A 21,333-nucleotide genomic window follows, 5' to 3' on the forward strand; every position below is an offset into this window, starting at 1 on the left:
TGTAACGTAATAAGCAGTACCGTATTTCAAAGAACAAAGCGCACACCTTTTTCAGTTAACAGCCTTTGAGCTATGACGCCAACCAATAAGATCCTTTCTCTTCAGTGTAAACGGAAGTGAACAGTTACCCAAAACAATTACCACGATAGTATTGTTATTTAGACGTTTATTAACACATTTGAACTCAAAATATGCTTAACTGCACAGCATTACATACTTACCTCAGGTAGTGTTTACTTGGCGTTGGAGACAGGACTTGGTTGTTAGATGTTCTAGGTAAGACTAGCTAGCTGCTAACAATGGCTAACTGTATGGTTTTTCATACTCAATTAGCCTCCGTCTTGGAAGTACTAGCGAATGCCGCTGTGGCAGAGATCTGTAAACTCGTAGATGACGACTATGCAGTATTTCGTTAGAAATAACTCAAAGCCAGAAAGAAAACAGGGCATTGCGGAGGAAACTACAGCTGCTGGAACTGAAGGTGGCACGGGAGCGCGCAGAGAGGACAATTTGTCTTAGAAGTGTCAAGATCCTCGACCGATACAGAGGAATGGCAAGAGGTACATTTTGCAGAAGGCCGAGGTTGCGCTGCATGTCGCCCCATTCCCCTCTAACACATCTAAAGTCACATGCGCAAACACATACTGTAGAATAGATGGTTAATTTCTTAGGGATAGCCCCCTTTTTTTCAATTTTCGCCTAAATGACATACCCAAATCTAACTGCCTGTATGTCAGGCCCTGAAGCAAGGATATGCATATTCTTGGTACCATTTGAAAGCAAACGCTTTGAAGTTTGTGGAAATGTGAATTGAATGTAGGACAATATAACACAATAGATCTGGTAAAAGAAAAAAACTTTTTTTTCTACCACAATCTTTGAAATGCAACAGAAAGGTCCCTGTTCCAGTCATTACTCTGGTTGTAATTCCGATGGTGTCCACAAGAATGCAGCAGTGTATGTGCGGATAATTTGAAGTATGAGCGAACTACTTGGCATTTAGTGTGAAGTCACCTAGGTACATTTGAACAAATCGTGAAGGAGACATTTGCATTCATATTACATTTTTCTGCAAGAATATCGTCAAATCTGTATACTTGGACTTTGATTTAGCTTTTCCAGTATTAGTAGCCATATTATAAGTTCAACATTTGCAAAACAACCAGTTTTCATTCCTCTGAATATTCGTATAATTTTTGTCCAAAAGGAAAAAGGCATGCTGTAGTACAAGGTTAGTAGCTACATTTTGCGACAGATACAAGGTTCACTATTGTAAAGCCCAGCTCATTGGCTATCTAGCTAGCTTTGTTTGACCCCGATAGATCAAATTTCACAACGTTAGAGTTGTTCAAGTGAAGACCGCCCGCGTCAATGGCGTGCCAGGAAGGCGTCGCTCTCTGACCAAATATGGTGTCCTATAGGATATACAACACCCCATATGATATAGTGAAGTCTGGTTACGTTCTAGGATCTCTGAGGAATACATACAAACGTGATTTGACTGGTTGAAACAACGTTTAGGGTTAGATTTTCACAGATTCCTTTCTTTGCAAATTGAACAAGTGGAAATACAAAATCGATCATGCATGCTATATGGACCTTTTTAGGATATGAAAAAGGATTTTATCTAACAAAACGACACTTCATGTTATCTCTGGGACCCTTTGGATAATAAATCAGAGCAAGATTTCAGAATGTAAGTACACATTTCACCTTCAGAGGTAAATTTATCAAACCTATCTTGGTGAAAAGTGTTTTGTTGTTAGGAGCTTTCCACAAACAATAGCATGGCATTTTTTTGCAGTAATAGCTACGGTAAATTGGACAGTGCAGTTATATTAACAAGAATTTAAGCTTTCAGCCGATATAAGACACTTACATGGTGACACAAGGCGCTGCATGATTTACAACTGTCCAGTTGACGGGACTTAACCAGAATTGGGTGTTGGTCAGTTTTTTTTTATAGTATGCAATAACTCCCCTGATTACTTGGTTGTCTTGCGCAAAGACAACCATATTATAACCAAAGTCTTGTTTTCTGCACTTCATATTATTTACCCAATGAAAACAATGTGATGCTTGGAACATAATACATCAATCAATAAATAAATAGTATATCAAGAAGTTATGAGAAGTGTTACCTTACATCCTTGCCAATTCTAGACATTATCAATTGTGTACAACACAGGTGTCAAACTCATTCCACGGAGGGCCGAGTGTCTGCGGGTTTTCGCTCCTCCCTTGTACTTGATTGATGAATTAACATCACTAATTAGTTAGGATCTCCCCACACCTGGTTGTCTAGGGCTTTATTGAAAGGAAAAACCAAAAACCTGCAGACACTAGGCCCTCCGTGGAATGAGTTTGACACCCCTGGTGTACAATATACCATTGAGCATTGACAGTAGCTAACCTAACCATGTCTTTCGCCCCCAATCACTCTCTCAGGTGAAGGACATCTCACTGGAAGCCACAGGAGGGTTGTGAAGCCAGCCAGATACAATATATGGAGAGATGGCCAACCAATCACTGTTGATGAGGGGAGTGGAACCTCAACCCAGCACATTATCATGATAGAGGTTAGTGTAATAGTATTACATAAATTACAGTTACTTTGTTAATCAAATGTGGCCCATTTATTTCAGAAAGGCTACCCTCAGCTATTCACTTGTATCTGCCATAGGAGAGCTTGTGAGACTTCTGACAGTGTTTTCGCTGCAGTCATTTATCTGCGCTGCGCCACGGCAAAGAAATATGGAACTTAAAAAAATATGTCTGCCGAGGCACACTTTAAAGATTCTAGAACAGTCCACATTTACTTTGCATCTGAAAGCAACACGAGTAATGCATGACAACCCCATAATAGAATAGTTTCTCTTTACCAAGTTGGCTTGTTGTTGTGTGTTCTATGCGAGAGAGATATTCCTAAAGGCCCATTCAAGTTATGAGTGCCATATGGAGGGAAACATGAATTCTGATAAGCAGTCAATGTATAACAATTCTTGCAATCACTGGGAAAACCAGTTTTAATGGCCTTTGTTAAAAATAGGGGATCCCAGTTTTCCATTCCTACTTGATGTATTTCAACTCCTTAGCGAACTGCACCATTTTAAACCCATAGTTTTTAGCAGTGGCATGGTTAAGCACATTCCCACTCCAATTTCCTGTGAGTGTATCGGGGAGACTGGGGCAAAATGTAACACGGGTCAATTGTATGGTAACTTGGGGTAAAACACAACCCTTCCTCTAAATATTTTTGGGGAGTGACTTTAAAAACATTGTGATGAGACAGATAACATGTTTAGTTGAGCAAGAGTAGCGGCAACAAGGGAAAGTGTTGGGGGTGAAATGGTGACATGAAATGGTTTCTGGGGGGGTTACAAAAACAGGTAGAGCTACATCGTATTCACTGTGTTTATTCAGCAATAGGATGCTAACTAGTTAAAAGATAATATTTGGGATCTAGCTAATGATTAGCCCAATAGGGTAAATGCAGATAAACAAATAGGCTGAAGCATGGGGCTGCCTATAGCCACTATGCTCCATCAGACTACAGGTGATAATGCTTATTACTAATAGCACATTTGATAATATGGACAATGCATAGGCTATATTTATGGTCCAATATGTTAAAATAAAATTGTCAACCCGAGAGTCGTCCTGTTATTTCGACCAATCAATTGGTTGAAATGTTGAAACTTATTTTTCCATATATAGACAGACATGTGTTTGAATAAAATTAACTACATGTGCACTGAGCTTGTCTAATGCTTTAAGCACACTATTTGATTAAATAAGACACACAAATTACTTAAGAGCCCGATGATCACACTGTGCTAAAAACAAATGACAGTGAGTGCCTGTGTGACTGGCTTACGTTGTCTCGCTTTCCTCCCTACTGCAGTGAAAAGGCACCAGAGGCACAGTATGTGTTTATTGTCAGTGCTGAGGCTGCGAACTCATTTCAGGCATTTCGTTTCTTACTGAAAAGTTATTTTACCGAAATCCCTAATTTGTTTAGGAAAAACATTCCCTCAACCCTTGCTCTCTTTACGTGAAACATGTAAGCATCGCATGCGACCAATACGGCCTGTCCTATAGCCGATCATAATGACATCAATAAATTGGTTATAACAAACTACGAACACAGTAACACGTGACAGCAAAATGGATGCGGAGGACGTGAAAAATAAACTTGAAATGGGTGAATGTTTACTGATTTCTTAAGAGGTAAAGGGGAAGTCAGATCTGTGGAAGACATTTGACCTAGTTGTGGAAACAACTAGGGATCAAGAAAAATGAGGGTCTAGGAGCAAGCATTGCGTAAATATTATGTGCCAAACAGTTGCTGTTAGATTACAATATTATTATTTTTTCTGACAATTTGGAACAGTGTAAACACTAAATAACAACACTAATGATTTATAAAGCCTTTATTACAGCAAACTAAAAACAGTTGAATGCATTCGGGAATTGCAGTTTATTTATTGTTTAGGCTAATTATTCAAAGCATTAATGTCTCATATGCTGTGTGATGGCATGAACAAAGGAATCATTGATTGATTGATACTATATATATATATATAAGTAAGTTACGGTATTATGACTAAACAGGACACGCTCTTACGCCTATAGCTCGATGGTGGTTATACAATGCTACTATACAAAGCCTACTAATGATAATGACATTACTATTATAATGATGATCATAATAATAATTGTAATGATAACAATTAGAAGATCAAGAAAATGTAGGGTATAGGAGCGAGAGCTTCATGCATATTATGTGACAAACAGGTGTTGTTAGATTACAAAAAACTTTCTGCCTGTTTGGAACAGTATAAACAACACTAAATACATTATAAGTAATACCAGTCTGTTATAACCAAAACATTTTTTGAAGCTTTTATTACAGCATAGCAAAGATTAAAAACAGCCGAAGCTGTGAAATTTCTCTATGCAACATTTTTCCGTTGCATGAGGCTTGGTGCCAAAGGAATCAGTAGGCTATTAAACAATCACTCAAACAGGCAACAGAAGCCAGCGCTGTCTTATTTCTGTAGATATATGGATGATTTATAAAGCCAAGCACATTTAACAGCTATTGATTATAGACCTAATTAAATTGGGCTTTCCTCTCTCCTCAACTTTCTTAGACAATTAGGCTAAGGCAAGGGATGTTTCCTCGTCTCTGCTGCTCCTCCCTCCGCCGCATGGTTCTCAATCACAATATGCTGGTCAATTTTGCTGTTATGCACATAATAGGGAAAGGTGCCAATTCTACGGCGCACTGAAGATTACGTAGACAGCGACCTTATCCAACACGGAGAGAGTGCATTTGTTATAAAATTCGATTTTTTAGTGTTGCACCATTATTTTTACATACAGTTGAAGTCGAATGTTTACATACATCCAGGTTGGAGTCATTAACTCGTTTTTCAACCACTCCACAAATGTCTTGTTAACGAACTATAGTTTTGGCAAGTCAGTTAGGACATCTACTTTGTGCATGACAAGTCATTTCTCCAACAATTGTTTACAGACAGATTATTTCACTTATAATTCAACGTATCACAATTGCAGTGGGTCAGAAGTTTACATACACTAAGTTGACTGTGCCTTTAAACAGCTTGGCTTTAGAAGCTTCTGTTAGGCTAATTGACAACATTTCAGTCAATTGGAGGTGTACCTGTGGATGCATTTCAAGGCCTACCTTCAAGCTCAGTGCCTCTTTGCTTGACATGATGGGAAAATCAAAAGAAATCTGCCAAGACCTCAAAAAAAATTGTAGACCTCCACAATTCTGGTTTATCCTTGGGAGCAATTTCCAAATGCCTGAAGGTACCACGTTCATCTGTACAAACAATAGTACGTAAGTATAAACACCATGGGACCACACTGCCGTCATACCGATCAGGAAGGAAACATGTTATGTCTCCTAGAGATGAACATACTTTAGTGCGAAAAGTGCAAATCAATCCCAGAACAACAGCAAAGGACCTTGTGAAGCTGCTGGAGGTAACAGGTATAAAAGTATCCATATCAACAGTAAAACGAGTACTATATCGACAAAACCTTATGGTCACTCGGCAAGGAAGAAACATCTGCTCCAAAACCACCATAAATAAAGCCAGAATACAGATTGCAACTGCACATGGGGACAAAGATTGTACTTTTTGGAGAAATGTCCTCTGGTCTGATGAAACAAAAATTGAACTGTTTGGCCATAATGACCACCATTATGTTTGGAGGAAAAAGGGGGAGGCTTGGAAGCCGAAGAACACCATCCCAACCGTGAAGCACGGGGGTGGCAGCATCATGTTGTGGGGGTGCTTTGCTGCAGGAGGGACTGGTGCACTTCACAAATTGATGGCATCATGAGGTAGGAAAATTGTGGATATATTTAAGCAACATCTCATGAAATCAGTCAAGAAGTTAAAGCTTGGTCGCAAATGGGTCTTCCAAATGGACAATGACCTCAAGCATACTTCCAAAGTTGTGGCAAAATGGCTTAAGGACAACAACGTCACGGCATTGCAGTGGCCCTCACAAAGCCCTGACCTCAATCCTATAGAAAATTTGTGGGCAGAACGGAGTTTAAATGTATTTGGCTAAGGTGCATGTAAACTTCAGACTCAAACTGTAATATAACCATATACAACTTCAGTATCACGTCTTAGAGTAATGGACTGTGCCATCCCCGTGGCCTCCGCAATGGATTAGTCCACTGAAAACAGGTGCGAATCAGACAGGTGTCTTGTGCACCATGAAAAAAAACGAAACATTTAGACTGCTCAACTAAAGAAATATCGGTCGACCAACAGCCTATCCACCAAACAATATAACAGTCGACTAAATGGGGTCAGCCCTAAAATCATTTTAACAAATCATTTTACAAATATGTTATTGGGGCAAATTTCTGGAGGTATAAATTATATTTTAGATGGTGTCAGCATAATTTTATTTTCATTCATTTTGGATTAGAATTCAACCTTTCCCCCACACTGCTACGACATTGTTATCCAATTCTACTCATGTACCTTTAATAAACTCCTCTCTTCTTGTCAGTCGGCAGATGCAGAGGTTGCAGGTCCTGGAGGATCGTCTCTGGTCAAGCAGGAGAGGACTGAAGGAGAGAACCCACGACACAGCAGAGACATCCAGGCTGGAGCAGCGGCACCCCCCGAATCCACAGAGGACTTCACCGCCTTACCCCAGCCCAGGACCCAACACAGCATTGCGGAGGTCAGTGGAAAGCCGAACGGCATCCTCAAGACAGCGACGAACACAGAGAATTTAACTGTAACACAAAGGCTCTTACACACAGGATCTGACCTCAAGTCAGACCCAGAGAGACTGGGGCTGGGGAGACTGGGCTGTCCTCATGCTCCTGCCTCAGAGTATTTACTTTACGGTGACTTGAGGACAGTTCATTCCCATCTGGACTCAGGTGACGAGTTAGACTGGCAATGATCCGTCTTGTTCTTACACTACAGAAATGGACCCTGGCAACATATCCTTCGGTTTATAAACACAGACTGATCTGTCTAGAGGGGACTGGAACCGGTACAGTAGTAGTGTATACTCTGAAGAGCGCCTAGATAAGGGGAGGTTATAGTCGAAGATGAGGTGGCTGTGAAAGTTGAGGGTGACGTTTCTCCCACATGGAATGCAGATAGTCACCTAGGAGATGGACATTCACAGGGCAGAGATTTCTTAGATTACAGGGAAAGCTTAGAGACAAATCTAAATGTCACGACACACTCCCCTTTACACATTCTCAGGGATCGCGACCCAGTGTTCACGTCAATGGGGCCTTCCAATTCACATGGCCGTGTCCTTTTCGATCAGGTATTGAACTCAAACGAAAGGGCTAGAGCCAAGGCTCCGAGAGGGAGAGCAACATCTGGCGGTAGTAAAAATAAACTGTTCCTCTGCATGTTCTGTAACAAAGGCTTCAGCTGCCTCCAGAAGGTGGAGATCCACCAGAGGGTCCACACAGGTGAGAATCCTACAGCTGCCCCCAGTGTGAGAAGTCCTCCCACCAGCTGAAGATGCACCTAAAGGTCCACGTGGGAGAGAGGCTGTTCACCTGTACGCACTGTGGAAGAGGTTCTCAGAGAGGAGCTACCTCGGGATACACCAGCAGAAAAAACGTTCCATTCTATAACATAGAAAGTAACCATTTGATTCAATAGCTTCTGATGTTTAGATCAAACCCTGCATTAAAGACAAAGATTAATTTTCCTTGTTCTGAATAGAAAAGATCCACAGATGCATTTGGATTAACGACAGTAACAGATTTGAATATATCCGAGTAGAATATTTTATCCAGACATTGTGTGATATATAAGCCTAAAAAGTCTTTTACATATTGTGTTTGTACTGTGTAGGCTATATTGTAGCGGTATTTATTAGAGAGGGGTAAAGATAAAGATTTTGTTCGGGTGCCAGGCAGGTATTAACCATGCCGAAACTGAAAGAGTAGAATAGAGAGAGTACCACTACCAGACCCACACACATCAGCTGAAGAGACTGCCTAGAGTGTAGCCTGTTTACCAGATAGCCAGTGGAGAGAAAAGAGAATATACACCCTATAAAACCCACATCACAGGGGTAACCCCACCAAGAATACCTCATACAATAATAATTAATGGCAGAGCAATTGAACAGCAACTTCATACAAGAAAGAACCCAGTCATCAACAGAGGATTTGCAATAATCTTTATTATCTTCCAGTGGAGTGCAGAGGGTATGAATGTTCATAGATACATTTTTTAGGCCTTTGTTGTCCACAATCTTCTCGGCCACATGTCCTTAATACACCCCACCTCAATACAGTTCAAATAACAATACACAACTTGCAAGCAACCTCCTTTTTGACTAAAATGTCCACCCAAATACTTCTGGCAGGGCAATAATAGTCCAGCTCTAATGAACTTAAATGGGAAGTGCATTAGGAAAATAGAAAGTCTGTTGAAGGGTAAAGCACTGGAACGATAGAGGGGAGAGAAAGAGAACAAGAGAGATCTTAGCTGTGGTCTTCAGGCGTGCCGGTGTACTGTCTGACTGTCGGATGGTTTGTATGTCAAAGCTTCGCAACATTGTTGCTACTAATCCATGCGATCCATTACCAGCGCGGTCCCAAACGAAAACAACCACGACCTAGAGCGGTCACACCGATGATTGAGTTAAATACTTTATAATCTACACACGCTGAAAACAAACAAAACTTCTGCATCATAGCACACACACATAATGAAACTGTCGCTCCTCCCCAGAGAGCTGAAAGAGCTGTCTTTTATTTCTTCCTTCCTTACTGCTGACGCGCTCTTAAAGTGGCAGCGCACGGTGAAGGCTCCGTGCAGGATTTCGCCACAATATGATGTTCACAAATGCCTGTTTCATTACTTCCATTTAACTATTTAAATGTTTTCCAAGACACTTTTAATGAGTATATTAATGCAGTTTATCAAGTCCATGCAGATGTTTAGTTGAGACATTTTGTGTGTGTGGATTTCATATGGTGTAATTTAAAACTTGTTCATGTTTTAATAAACACAAAATGGGACTTATCGTTCCAAGACTTTCATTGAGACTCTTTAGTATACATCACATCTGATCTCACCCTATTTTGCATACACCCAAAAGTGCTTTAACCAATATACACTTACTAAATATACCTACACATACCCACACACTAACAAACACCTACTGTACACGTCAAAATACTTTAGTCAGGTTTGACTGATGACTTGACTCATAGCTGACTTATTTTTACCCACAACATCATATTTGTCCACCATGATGGGTTTAACAACAATGTCATTCTGTAACTACTGTATAGGACTCAAACGTAGTGGGGATGGGTAAACACTCCATGCTGAAAGTGTGTTTATTATCTGTGTGTACGTACCTGAGGGAGTGTATTTTTTTTCTGTTAGTGATGAGCGGGCTGTCATGTGCCTTTTACTGAGGAGTGGCTTCCGTCTGGCCACTCTACCATAAAGGCCTGATTGGTGGAGTGCTACAGAGATGTCCTTCTGGAAGTTTCTCCACATAGGAAATCTAGAGCTCAGTCAGAGTGACTATTGGGTTCTTGGTCACCTCCCTGACCAAGGCCTTTCTCCCCCGATTGCTTAGTTTGGAACTAAACTAAGCAATCTGGCCAAACTTCTTCCATTTAAGAATGATGGCCACTGTGTTCTTGGGGACCTTCAATGCTGCAGAAATGTTTTGGTATCCTTCCCCAGATCTGTGCCTCGACACAATCCTGTCTCTGAGCATCTACGGAGAATTTCTTCGACCTCATGGCTTGGTTTTTGCTCTAACATGCACTAACAACTGTGGGACCTTATAAAGACAGTTGTGTGCCTTTCCAAATCTTGTCCAATCAATTGAATTTACCACAGGTGGACTCCAATCAAGTTATAGAAACCTCTCAAGGATGATCAATAGAAACAGGATGCACCTGAAAAACAAATGATAGTCCCACTAAGCGCAAATCAGATGGGATGGCGTATCACTGCAGAATGCTGTGGTAGCCATGCTGGTTAAGTGTGCCTTGAATTCTGAAAAATCACTGACAGTGTCACCAGCAAAGCACCCCCACACCATCACACCTCCTCCATGCTTCACGGTGGGAACCACACATGCAGAGATCATCCGTTCACCTACTCTGCGCCTCACAAAGACACAGCGGTTGAAACCAAAAATAAAAAAATGTGGACTCATCATACCAAAGGATAGATTTCCACCGGTCTAATGTCCATTGCTCGTGTTTCTTGGCCCAAGCAAGTCTCTTCTTCTCATTGGTGTCCTTTAGTAGTGGTTTCTTTGCAGCAATTCGACAATGAAGGCCTGATTCATGCAGTCTCCTCTGAACAGTTGATGTTGAGATCTGTCTGTTACTTGAACTCTGTGAAGCATTTATTTGGGCTGTAATCTGAGGTGCAGTTAAATTCATTCGAGTTATTATCCTCTGCATCAGAGGTAACTCTGGGTCTTCCATTCCTGTGGCGGTCCGCATGAGAGCCAGTTTCATCACAGCGCTTGATGTTTTTTGCGACTGCACTTCAAATCAAAGTTTATTGTTTATTTGTCACGTGCGCCGAATACAACAGGCCATAACCAAGTAATGCTTACTTACAGACCATAACCAACAGTGACATTTTTCAGTAAAAATAGGTATTAGGTGAACAATAGATAAGGAAAGAAATAAAAAACAACAGTAAAAAGACAATGAATAATAACAGTAGCGAGGCTATATACAGTAGCGAGGCTATATACAGTAGCGAGGCTATATACAGTAGCGAGACTATAACAGTAGCGAGGCTATATACAGGCACCGGTTAGTCGGGCTAATTGTGGTAGTATGTACATGTAGGTATGGTTAAAGTGACTATGCATATGTGATAAACAGAGAGTAGCAGCAGCGTAAAACAGGGCTTGGGGGGGACACACACAATGCAAATAGTTCGGCTTGGGGGTAAAAGCTGTTGAGAAGCCTTTTGGTCCTAGACTTGGCGCTGAGGTACCGCTAGCCATGCTGTAGTAGAGAGAACAGTCTATGACTGGGGTCTTTGACAATTTGTAGGGCCTTCCTCTGACACTGCCTGGTGTAGAGGTCCTGGATGGCAGGCAGCTTAGCCTCAGTGATGTACTGCGCCGTACGCACTACGCTCTGTAGTGCCTTGCGGTCGGAGGCCGAGCAGTTGCCGTACCAGACAGTGATGCAACCAGTCAGGATGCTCTCGATGTTGCAGCTGTAGAACCTTTTGAGGATCTGAGGACCCATGCCAAATCTTTTTAGTTTCCTGAGGGGGAATAGGCTTTGTCGTGCCCTCTTTACCACTGTCTTGGTGTATTTGGACAATTCTAGTTTGTTGGTGATGTGGACACCAAGGAACTTGAACCTCTCAACCTGCTCCACTACAGCCCCGTCGATGAGAATGGGAGCATGCTCTGTCCTCCTTTTCCTGTCGTCCACAATAATTTCCTTAGTCTTGGTTACGTTGAGGGATAGGTTGTTATTCTGGTACCACCCGGCCAGGTCTCTGGCCTCCTCCCTATAGGCTGTCTTGTCATTGTAAGGTGATCAGGCCTACCACTGTTGTTTCGTCTACAAACTTAATGATGGTGTTGGAGTCGTACCTGGCCACGCAGTTGTGGGTGAACAGGGAGTACAGGAGGGGACTGAGCATGCGCCCCTGAAAGGCTCCAGTGTTGAGGATCAGCGTGGCAAATGTGTTGCTACCTACCCTCACCACCTTTGGGCGGCCCGTCAGGAAGTCCAGGATCCAGTTGCAGAGGGAGGTGTTTAGTCCCAGGATCCTTAGCTTAGTGATGAGCTATCGTGTTGAACGCTGAGCTGTAGTCAATGAATAGCATTCTCACGTAGGTGTTCCTTTTGTCCAGGTGGGAAAGAGCAGTGTGGAGTGCAATAGAGATTGCATAATCTGTGGATCTGTTTGGGCGGTATGTAAATTGGAGTGGGTCTAGGGTTTCTGGGATAATGGTGTTGATGTGAGCCATTACCAGCCTTTCAAAGCACTTCATGGCTACAGACGTGAGTGCTACGGGTCTGTAGTCATTTAGGCAGGTTGCCTTAGTATTCTTGGGCACAGGGAGTATGGTGGTCTGCTTGAAACATGTTGGTATTACAGACTCGGTCAGGGACATATTGAAATTGTCAGTGCAGACACCAGCCCGTAGCCAGCACATGCCCGGAGCACACGTCCTGGTAATCCGCCTGGCCCCACGGCCTTGTGAATGTTGAACTGTTTAAAGGTCTTACTCACGTCGGCTGTGGAGAGCGTGATCACACAGTCATCCGTAATAGCTGATGCTCTCATGCATGCCTCAGTGTTGCTTGCCTCGATGTGAGCATAAAAGTGATTTAGTTTGTCTGGTAGGCTCGTGTCACTGGGCAGCTTGCGGCTGTGCTTCCCTTTATAGTCTGTAATAGTTTGCAAGCCCTGCCACATAAGTTGAGCATCGGAGCCGGTGTAGTACGATTCAATCTTAGCCCTGTAATGGCGCTTTGCCTGTTTGATGGTTCGTCGGAGGGCATAGCAGGATTTCTTATAAGCTTCCGGGTTAGAGTCTAACTAATTAGAAAAAACGTTCAAAGTACTTGAAATTTCCAGATTGACTGACCTTCATGTCTAAAAGTAATGATGGAATTTAGTTTATCTTTGCTTATTTGAGCTGTTCTTGCCATAACATGGACTTGGTCTTTTACCAAATAGGGCTATTTCTGTATACCACCCATACCTTGTCACAACACAACTGATTGCCTCAAACGCATTAAGAAGGAAAGAAATTCCACAAATTAACTTTTAACAAGGCACACCTGTTAATTGAAATGTTTTCCAGGTGACTACCTCATGAAGCTGGTTGAGAGAATGCCAAGAGTGTGCAAAGCTGTCATCAAGACAAAGGGTGGCTACTTTGAAGACTCAAATATGAAATATATTTTGATTTGTTTGACACTTTTTGTGTTACTACATGATTCCATATGTGTTATTTCATAGTGCTGATGTCTTCACTATTATTCTACAATGTAGAAAATAGTAAATATAAAGAAAAACCCTAGAATGTGGTGTGTCAACTTTTGACTGGTACTTTATGTAAATAAGGTATCTGTTTTTTAGCAATTTGTTAACTGTTTTTGCTTTGTCATTATGGGGTATTGTGTGTAGATTGCTAAGGATTTGTATAGTTTGTATAGTTCAATACTGTCTGTAGAGGTACTATCTTTATCAGCATCATAAAAGCTGATAGTATTTCAATCACATAAAATATGCAACCAAGCCAAACTGAAATCTTATGAGAAACTTCTTGGGTCATTGTCACAGCTTTCAATTTCCCTACAACTGGTCAAACTAATGTAATTTGGAAATTTTGCTAAGAAATTCATTCCCGTCATTTATTTTTTTATTGCTTTTTCTCCCCGGTCCCTAAAAGTCTTTGCTCCGTGAAAGAAACAGAGATGACAGAGTACTTCATCAATGTCAACTAGATTGAAGCATTTGTTCTATTGATTTGTGACATTCTGGTGAGCAAGGGTTTATTTAGTCTTCTACGGCAACATGTAATGACAGAAGAGAAGCTGCATGTACTGTATCTACACTGAAGAAAATATAAACGCAACAAATAAAGTGTTGGTCCCATGTTTCATGAGCTGGAATTAAATCTCCCAGAATTTTTTCATAAGTACAAAAATATTATTTATCTCAAATTTTGTAAACAAATTTGTTTACATCCCTCTTAGTGATCATTTCTCATTTGCCAAAATAATCCATCCACCTGATAGAAGTGGCATATCAAGAAGCTGATTAAACAGCATTATCATTACACAGGTGAACCTTGTGCTGTGCACAATAAAAGACCACTAGAATGTGCAATTTTATCACACAACACAATGCCACAGGTCTCATATTTTGAGGGATCGTGCAATTGGCTGTTGCCAGATAACTTAATGTTAATTTCTCTACCATAAGTCACCTCCGTTGTTTTAGAGAGTTTAGCAGTAAGTCCAAACCAGCCTCACAACCGCAGACCACCGGGGTGGGGGGGGGGGGGGGGGGGGGGGTCGACTCATTCTGATTGGCTGGGACTGGCTATCAAGTGGGTGGGCCTATGCCTTCCAAGGCCCATCCATGGCTGCGCCCCTGCCGTCATGTGAAATCCATAGATTAGTGCCCAATTTATTTAAATTGACTGATTTCCTTATATGAACTGTAACTCAGTAAAATCTTTGAAATTGTTGCATTTTGCATTTATATTTTTGTTCAGTATAATTACAGATAAGTTGACTAACAAATAGCATACCAAAATGTAGGAAATTATAAGCAGAATCAGGCAAAAACAAAAACACCTGTCAAATGTTTTTTTGCCGTCTCTGATTGTAGCCTATAGCGCATTTTCTATATTTACGTGTTATGGTTGAGTGCGGGGCCTCTGATTTTCACTTTATTACATATGGTGAGGAGGATGGGGTGGGTTATTAGCAACTGCTTGCTGGTGCGGGTGAACAAACCCGTGTAATTTGTACCACCTCTCTCCTCCAGGAGGAGGGTCCGAAGGTGCTGCTGGGGAAGAAGGAGGGGTGGGAGGAGGATCTGGGGAACCCTGAGTGGACCATGGTCATAGAGGACAACCAAATTACACCTCCTTCTGAACCCACAGTGGAACAAGCTGAGCAGCACAGGACCACACACAGTCTCACGAATGGTATTAGCTCAGGGCCTGTATCCACAAAGCCTCGCAGAGTAGGAGTGCTGATCTAGGATCAGTTTATCCTTTTAGATTATAATGAATAAGATTATATGGCAAGGTCCTAGATCGGCACTCCTACTCTGAGACTCTTTGTGGATATGGGCCCAGGTCTTGATTGATTTTGTCTTAAGTGTGGGACCATGCCTTTGAATTATCAAACCATTAAAGAGTGTCAAATAATCCAATCAACTAACATGTTTGCATAGTACTCATAGCAATCCCTCATTGCCCATTCAGATGCTCTATAGCAGGGTGCTCATATCAGATTTCTTGATCCAACATCCTCTCACTCTGTATCTCTTACAGTCAGTCGACATGGAGGATGGGAAGCCTGATCTGCTGCTGGTCAAAGAGGAGACAATAGAAGACGGACCAGAGAACATTGATCTGCTGAGTTGACTAAAGATGGGGGAGCAAGGTAAGGGAGAAATACATATAGCCTACATAGAGTAATATACAATATCTTCAATGAGAATAGATGAACCGCTTGTCTATTTTTGAAATCAATACAACTTGTATTTACATGCAAAAACACACATTATCACGTATGAACTTGACCAGGTAATTGACAACAACAAAAAACTCCATATGTAGAGTTCTCTGCCATGTTTGTAAAGTCTGTTTTGTAACCTCTTCCTGCAGGTGGATGGCTGGAGGCTAACAGAGGAGACTGGGCGGCCATCTTGGATTTCCAGACCCAGGCGGGTGCAGCCAAGGGCCCAGGAGACAACATCACTGAGCAGGGCTTGACCAGAGGCGACATAGTGGAGGTCAGTGGATGGGACAGCATCCTCAACTCTGGGCTGAACAACACTGTTAACCAGAACCAGAAGCACAAAACAACATATCCATGACAACAGACTGGCTGAGACCAGGGCGAGATTTGGTCTGTGGGGACGGGGAGGTGTCTGTATGCGGCTGGAAAGAACAGACACAGACTCGGCTAGCGATGTTCCGTTCTGCTCCTAAAGTTGTGATTCAGAGAGACTGATGGCGCCTCAGGTTAACCCCCTAGCAGGTGCTACCTTCAGCCTGCCTTCTATAGGATCTATCAACTGGAACATGGACCCCTGCAACAACACAGAGAGGAGCTACCTCAGGATACACCAGCAGAAAATGATTAGTGTATGCTGATATGTAGTAATAATAATAAATGCATTTCTTTATTTTATATAGCGCTTTTCATACAGAATGTCAGTCTCTTTTAAAAACCAAACTAAAACAAATTCAGGGAGCTGGCAGTTCATGGGAGAGGGTCTTCCACAGCTAGATGATGATGCAGTTCAGTAAAGGAGTAGCTTGATTGGAGGTGGCATCGATGGTACAGCCAGGGAGGGAGACACATCAGTCAGACAAGCCTGTAGCTTTTCATCAAGCACCTCTGTCTCTACAGTTCACAGCTCCTCCTCCTCTGTAGGTAGGCTGGAACCTCCACCACCGAATGTGTAGCCCCCATCTGGGTGATGCATCGGCAGCAATAAGGGCCTGGAGACCAGCACACCTGGGCAGTAATCAGCAACAGTCGAGCCTCTGTCATCCCCTCACACCACAGTCCACATCGTTCCATGTCGTACTAGTTAGTTTGTTTGTAGTTAATTATGTTGGTTTTGGATGTACAGGGAAGTGGATGAGGTGAACTGAGGAAAGAATGAGTATGATGAGATAGAGTAGATGATATGGTGATGGATGGGGTCTGTAAAAATGCTTCACGGATGAAGAGTGACAAAAGTTGACCCTTTAGGTTGATACTGGTGTTTTATAGTGAGGTAAGGATAGTGCCTTAATGCATGTTTACTTGCCATAAAATAGTGAAGCTATGTGTGTAATGTAATGTTGAACCTTTTCCGAAGTCCTCAAAATTTCATTTTATCAAAGCAAGGGTGCCAGATTTACAGAAAAATGTATATTACCATAGTGAGAAAAGTTATTCTACTTGTCACATGTATGGTTTTGTGCAATAAAAGTATTGCACTTCACGTTATGTATGACCATTTAGTTGAAATTAAATACAAACTTGACTGTGCTGACTGACAATATTTTTAAATAATTGCAGGGACTGAGTTTCCTTTATCTGAGTCGAAACAAAACATTATACTTAATTATTGGATCAACACAAATGGAAATGTTTAATAATAAACTCCAATCGCTACATATTGTTAGGTACTTGAATTACTGTTAGAGATGGGCTTGACTGTGGTTTTATAATATGTCATGTTTCTGTGTGTACAGCAAAGAGTTTCTTATATAAACCTTCATGCTTTTCTGTTCAATTTGTTATTACAGTCTGCAGTCCATGAGGACCTGCTGATATCCGATGTTGCTGGCGGGAGAGACTGGACCTCTGAAGGGGCTGGTGTCAAACCCTGGGCCCGGATCTGGACCCTGGATCAGGAGCCTTCGCTCTTCCATCCCAAGCCGGTACCAGGACCGAACCACGAGGGACAGAGACTCCACCACCACACAGAACACAACCAGTGGACAGGTGGACTGAACAACCTCAGTCCTGGTGGTCATCAGAGAGACAGAGGCTCCAGTCAGGGATCCAGTCTGCAGCCCAGACCCTTCTCTTCACAGACTCAGTGCAGGGATGGAGCAGGGCCTGGGGCTGATAGAGATCGACCCTCCTGTTCCTATGATACAAACACCACAGTATCCATGATGATCAGAGCAGGTCATCCTGGGCTTCAGCCTTCACAGAGAGTGGTGGGAGACCCCTCTGGTGGGAGTCTAACAGGAAGTCTGTCTTCTCCTTCAGGGTCTCGTCTAATGCCTTGTGAACGGGTCCATAAAAGGCCTGGGTCAAGCCTTCCTCAGGTACCTCATGGTTACCCCACCATTACAGACCGAGTCAGGATGGGTGTTCACCACAAGATGTACTTAACCTATAACACAGGGCACCATCCAAACAAAACCCAAACAATGGCTAGAGGTCAATGAGGGAACTCAAATACGAACCACCTGAGGGTGGTCGCTCCTGCTTCTACCTCTGGTGGCATTGGGTCACAACGTGGGAGGCAGAGCATTAAGACAGACGCCGACAAGCCGTATGCCTGCCCCACGTGTGGGAAGGGCTTCGCTGAGGCGAACTATGTGAAGAAGCACCAGACCGTTCACACCAAGGAGAGACCCTTCAAGTGTAAACGATGTTACAAGAGCTTCTCCTTCCGGAGTAACCTTATCAGACATAGGAGTGTCCACAATGGGGAGAAACCTTTCAGCTGTACCCAGTGTCATATGCGCTTCTCCCACTCATCCAACCTGAAGAGGCACCAGAGGGTCCACACAGGGGAGAGCCCTAAAGCTTCCCCCAGTGTGAGAACAGGTTCTCCCACCAGAACCAGCTGAAGATGCACCTGAAGGACCACACCGGAGAAAGGCTGTTTGCCAGGAAGAGGTTCTCAGAGAGGAGCTACCTCAGGATACACCAGCAGAAAAACAATTCCACTCTATAACATAGAAAGTAACCATTCCACTCGATAGCTTCTGACGTTTAGATCAAACCCTGCATTAAATACAAAGATGAATTTTCATCATCAGCAGAAAAGATCCACAGACGCATTTGAAATAAAGTGTAGCAGATTTCAATGTTGAATATTCCTGGGTAAAATACTGCATCTGTGTGATATTTAAGCCTAAAAAGTCTATTACGTATTGTTTTGTACTGTGTAGGCTATATGATGTTCACCAATGACTATTTGATCAAGTTCATGCAGATTTTCTGTTGAGACATTACACTGACATTTTTGTCATTTAGAAGACTTAAAATGTGTGCATTCATCTTAAGAAAGCTGGGTAAGACAACCACAATACAGTTATAGCAAGTACATTTTTCCTCAAAGTACTTCGTGCCTTCAGAAAGTATTCACACCCCTTGACTTTTTCCACATTTTGTTCTGTTACAGCCTACATTTTAAATTTATTAAAATTGATTCATTGTCAATGTGGAAATGTGTTTTTCGCAATTGTCTTAAGTCAATGAGTATTCTTGCCATCTATTATGGCAAGCCTAAATACGTTCCAGAGTAAAACTGTATTTAACAAATCACAAGTTTTATGGACTCATTCTGTGTTCAATAATAGTGATTAGCATGATTTTTCAAGGACTACGTCATCTTTGTACCCCACACATATAATTACATGTAAGGTCATTCAGTTGAGCTGTGAATTTCAAACACAGATTCACACACAAACACCAGGGAGATGTTCCAATGCCTCGCAATGAAGGGCACCTATTGGTAGATGGATTTTTTTTTAAAGCAGACATTGAATATCCGTTTGAGCATGTTGAATTTATTAATTACCTTTTGGATGGTTTATCAGTACACCCAGTCACTACAAAAATACAGGCGTCCTTCCTAACTCAGTTGTCGGAGAAGAAGGAAACCGCTCAGGGATTTTACCATGAGGCCAATGGTGACTTTAATACAGTTACAAAGTGTAATGGTTGTGATAGGAGAACTGAGGATGGATCAACACCACTGTAGTTACTCCACAATACTAACCTAATTAACAAAGTGAAAGAAGGAAGCCTGTACAGAATAAAACTATTCCGAAACATGCATCCTGTTTGCAAATGTGGTAAAGCAATTCACATGTTATGTTTGGGGCAAATCCAATAAAACACATTACTGAGTACCACTCTCCATATTTTCAAGCATAATGGTTGCTGCATCATGTTATGAGTATGCTTGGAATCGTTTTTCAGGATAAAAAAACGACTGGAGCTAAGCACAGGAAAAACCCTAGTTCAGTCTGCTTTCCACCAGACACAGAGAGGAATTCACCTTTCAGCAGGACAATAACCCAAAACAGGAGGTCAAATCTACACTGAAGCTGATTACCAAGACGACAGTGAATGTTCCTGAGTGGCGGAGTTACAGTTTTGACTTAAATCTACTTCAAAATCAGGCAAGACCTGAAAATAGTTGTCTAGGAATGATCAACAACCAATTTGACAGAGCTTGAAGAATTTTGAAAAGAATAATGGTCAAATGTTGCACAATCCAGGTGTGGATAGGTCTTAGAGATGTATTCAGAAAGACTCACAGCTGTAATCACTACCAAAGGTGATTCTAACACATTGACTCAAGGGTGTGAATACTTATGTAAATTAAATATTTGTGTATTTTATAACTACATTTGCAAATATTTCTAAAAAACGTTTTCACTTTGCCACTCCACACACAGAGACGCATACAAAGCGTCAAACTCTCTCGCCCTCCATTTGTCAAATCTGACCATAATTCTATCCTCCTGATTCCTGCTTACAAGCAAAAATTAAAGCAGTAAGCACCAGTGACTAGATCAATAAAAAAGTGGTCAGATGAAGCAGATGCTAAGCTACAGGACTGTTTTGCTAGCACAGACTGGAATATGTTCCGGGATTCCTCCAATGGCATTGAGGAGTACACAACATCAGTCATTGGCTTCATCAATAAGTGTATCGAGGATGTCTTCCCAACAGTGACCGTACATACATACCCCAACCAGAAGCCATGGATTACAGGCATCGTCCACACTAAGCTAAAGGCTAGAGCTGCTGCTTTCAAGGTGCGGGACTCTAACCCAGAAGCTTATAAAAAATCCCGCTATGCCCTCCGACGAACCATCAAACAGGCAAAGCATCAATACAGGACTAAGATCGAATCGTACTACATCGGCTCTGACGCTCATCGGATGTGGCAGGGCTTGCAAACCATTACAGAGGGAAGCACAGCCGAGAGCTGCCTCGCATAGACGAGTCTATGCTCGCTTCGAGGCTAATAACACGGAAACATGCATGAGAGCACCAGCTGTGCCGGAAGACTGTGTGATCACACTCTCCGCAGCCGATGTGAGTAAGACCTTTAAACAGGTCAACATTCACAAGGCCGCAGGGCCAGACGGATTACCAGGACGTGTACTGCGAGCATGCGCTGACCAACTGGCAAGTGTCTTCACTGACATTTTCAACCTCTCCCTGTCCGAGTCTGTAATACCAACATGTTTTAAGCAGACCACCATAGTGCCTGTGCCCAAGAACACTAAGGTAACCTGTTTAAATGACTACTG

The 21,333-nt window shown here is 42.2% G+C and overlaps 1 protein-coding gene across 3 annotated transcripts; it reads left to right on the forward strand.

The window, feature by feature from the left end:
• The first annotated feature begins 100 nt into the window (after positions 1–100).
• Positions 101–19,917, forward strand: LOC129841003 (uncharacterized). 3 transcript variants are annotated; one of them, XM_055909096.1, is made up of 7 exons: positions 101–560; positions 2,449–2,579; positions 7,069–7,245; positions 15,075–15,237; positions 15,589–15,700; positions 15,925–16,052; positions 17,566–19,917. In XM_055909096.1, the coding sequence occupies exons 1-5, from the start codon at positions 551–553 to the stop codon at positions 15,615–15,617; spliced, it is 510 nt and encodes a 169-aa protein (XP_055765071.1). In that variant the 5' UTR covers positions 101–550; the 3' UTR covers positions 15,618–15,700; positions 15,925–16,052; positions 17,566–19,917. The 3 variants fall into 3 exon arrangements, with proteins under 3 accessions (XP_055765071.1, XP_055765070.1, XP_055765069.1); XM_055909095.1 differs by lacking the exons at positions 15,075–15,237; positions 15,589–15,700; positions 15,925–16,052; positions 17,566–19,917 and having other exon boundaries at positions 7,069–8,079; XM_055909094.1 differs by lacking the exons at positions 101–560; positions 2,449–2,579; positions 7,069–7,245; positions 15,075–15,237 and having other exon boundaries at positions 15,612–15,700.
• The last annotated feature ends 1,416 nt before the right edge of the window (positions 19,918–21,333 follow it).

Source organism: Salvelinus fontinalis, chromosome 42 (genome assembly GCF_029448725.1).
Source record: "Salvelinus fontinalis isolate EN_2023a chromosome 42, ASM2944872v1, whole genome shotgun sequence".
In the NCBI taxonomy this organism is placed as follows: Eukaryota; Metazoa; Chordata; class Actinopteri; order Salmoniformes; family Salmonidae; genus Salvelinus; species Salvelinus fontinalis.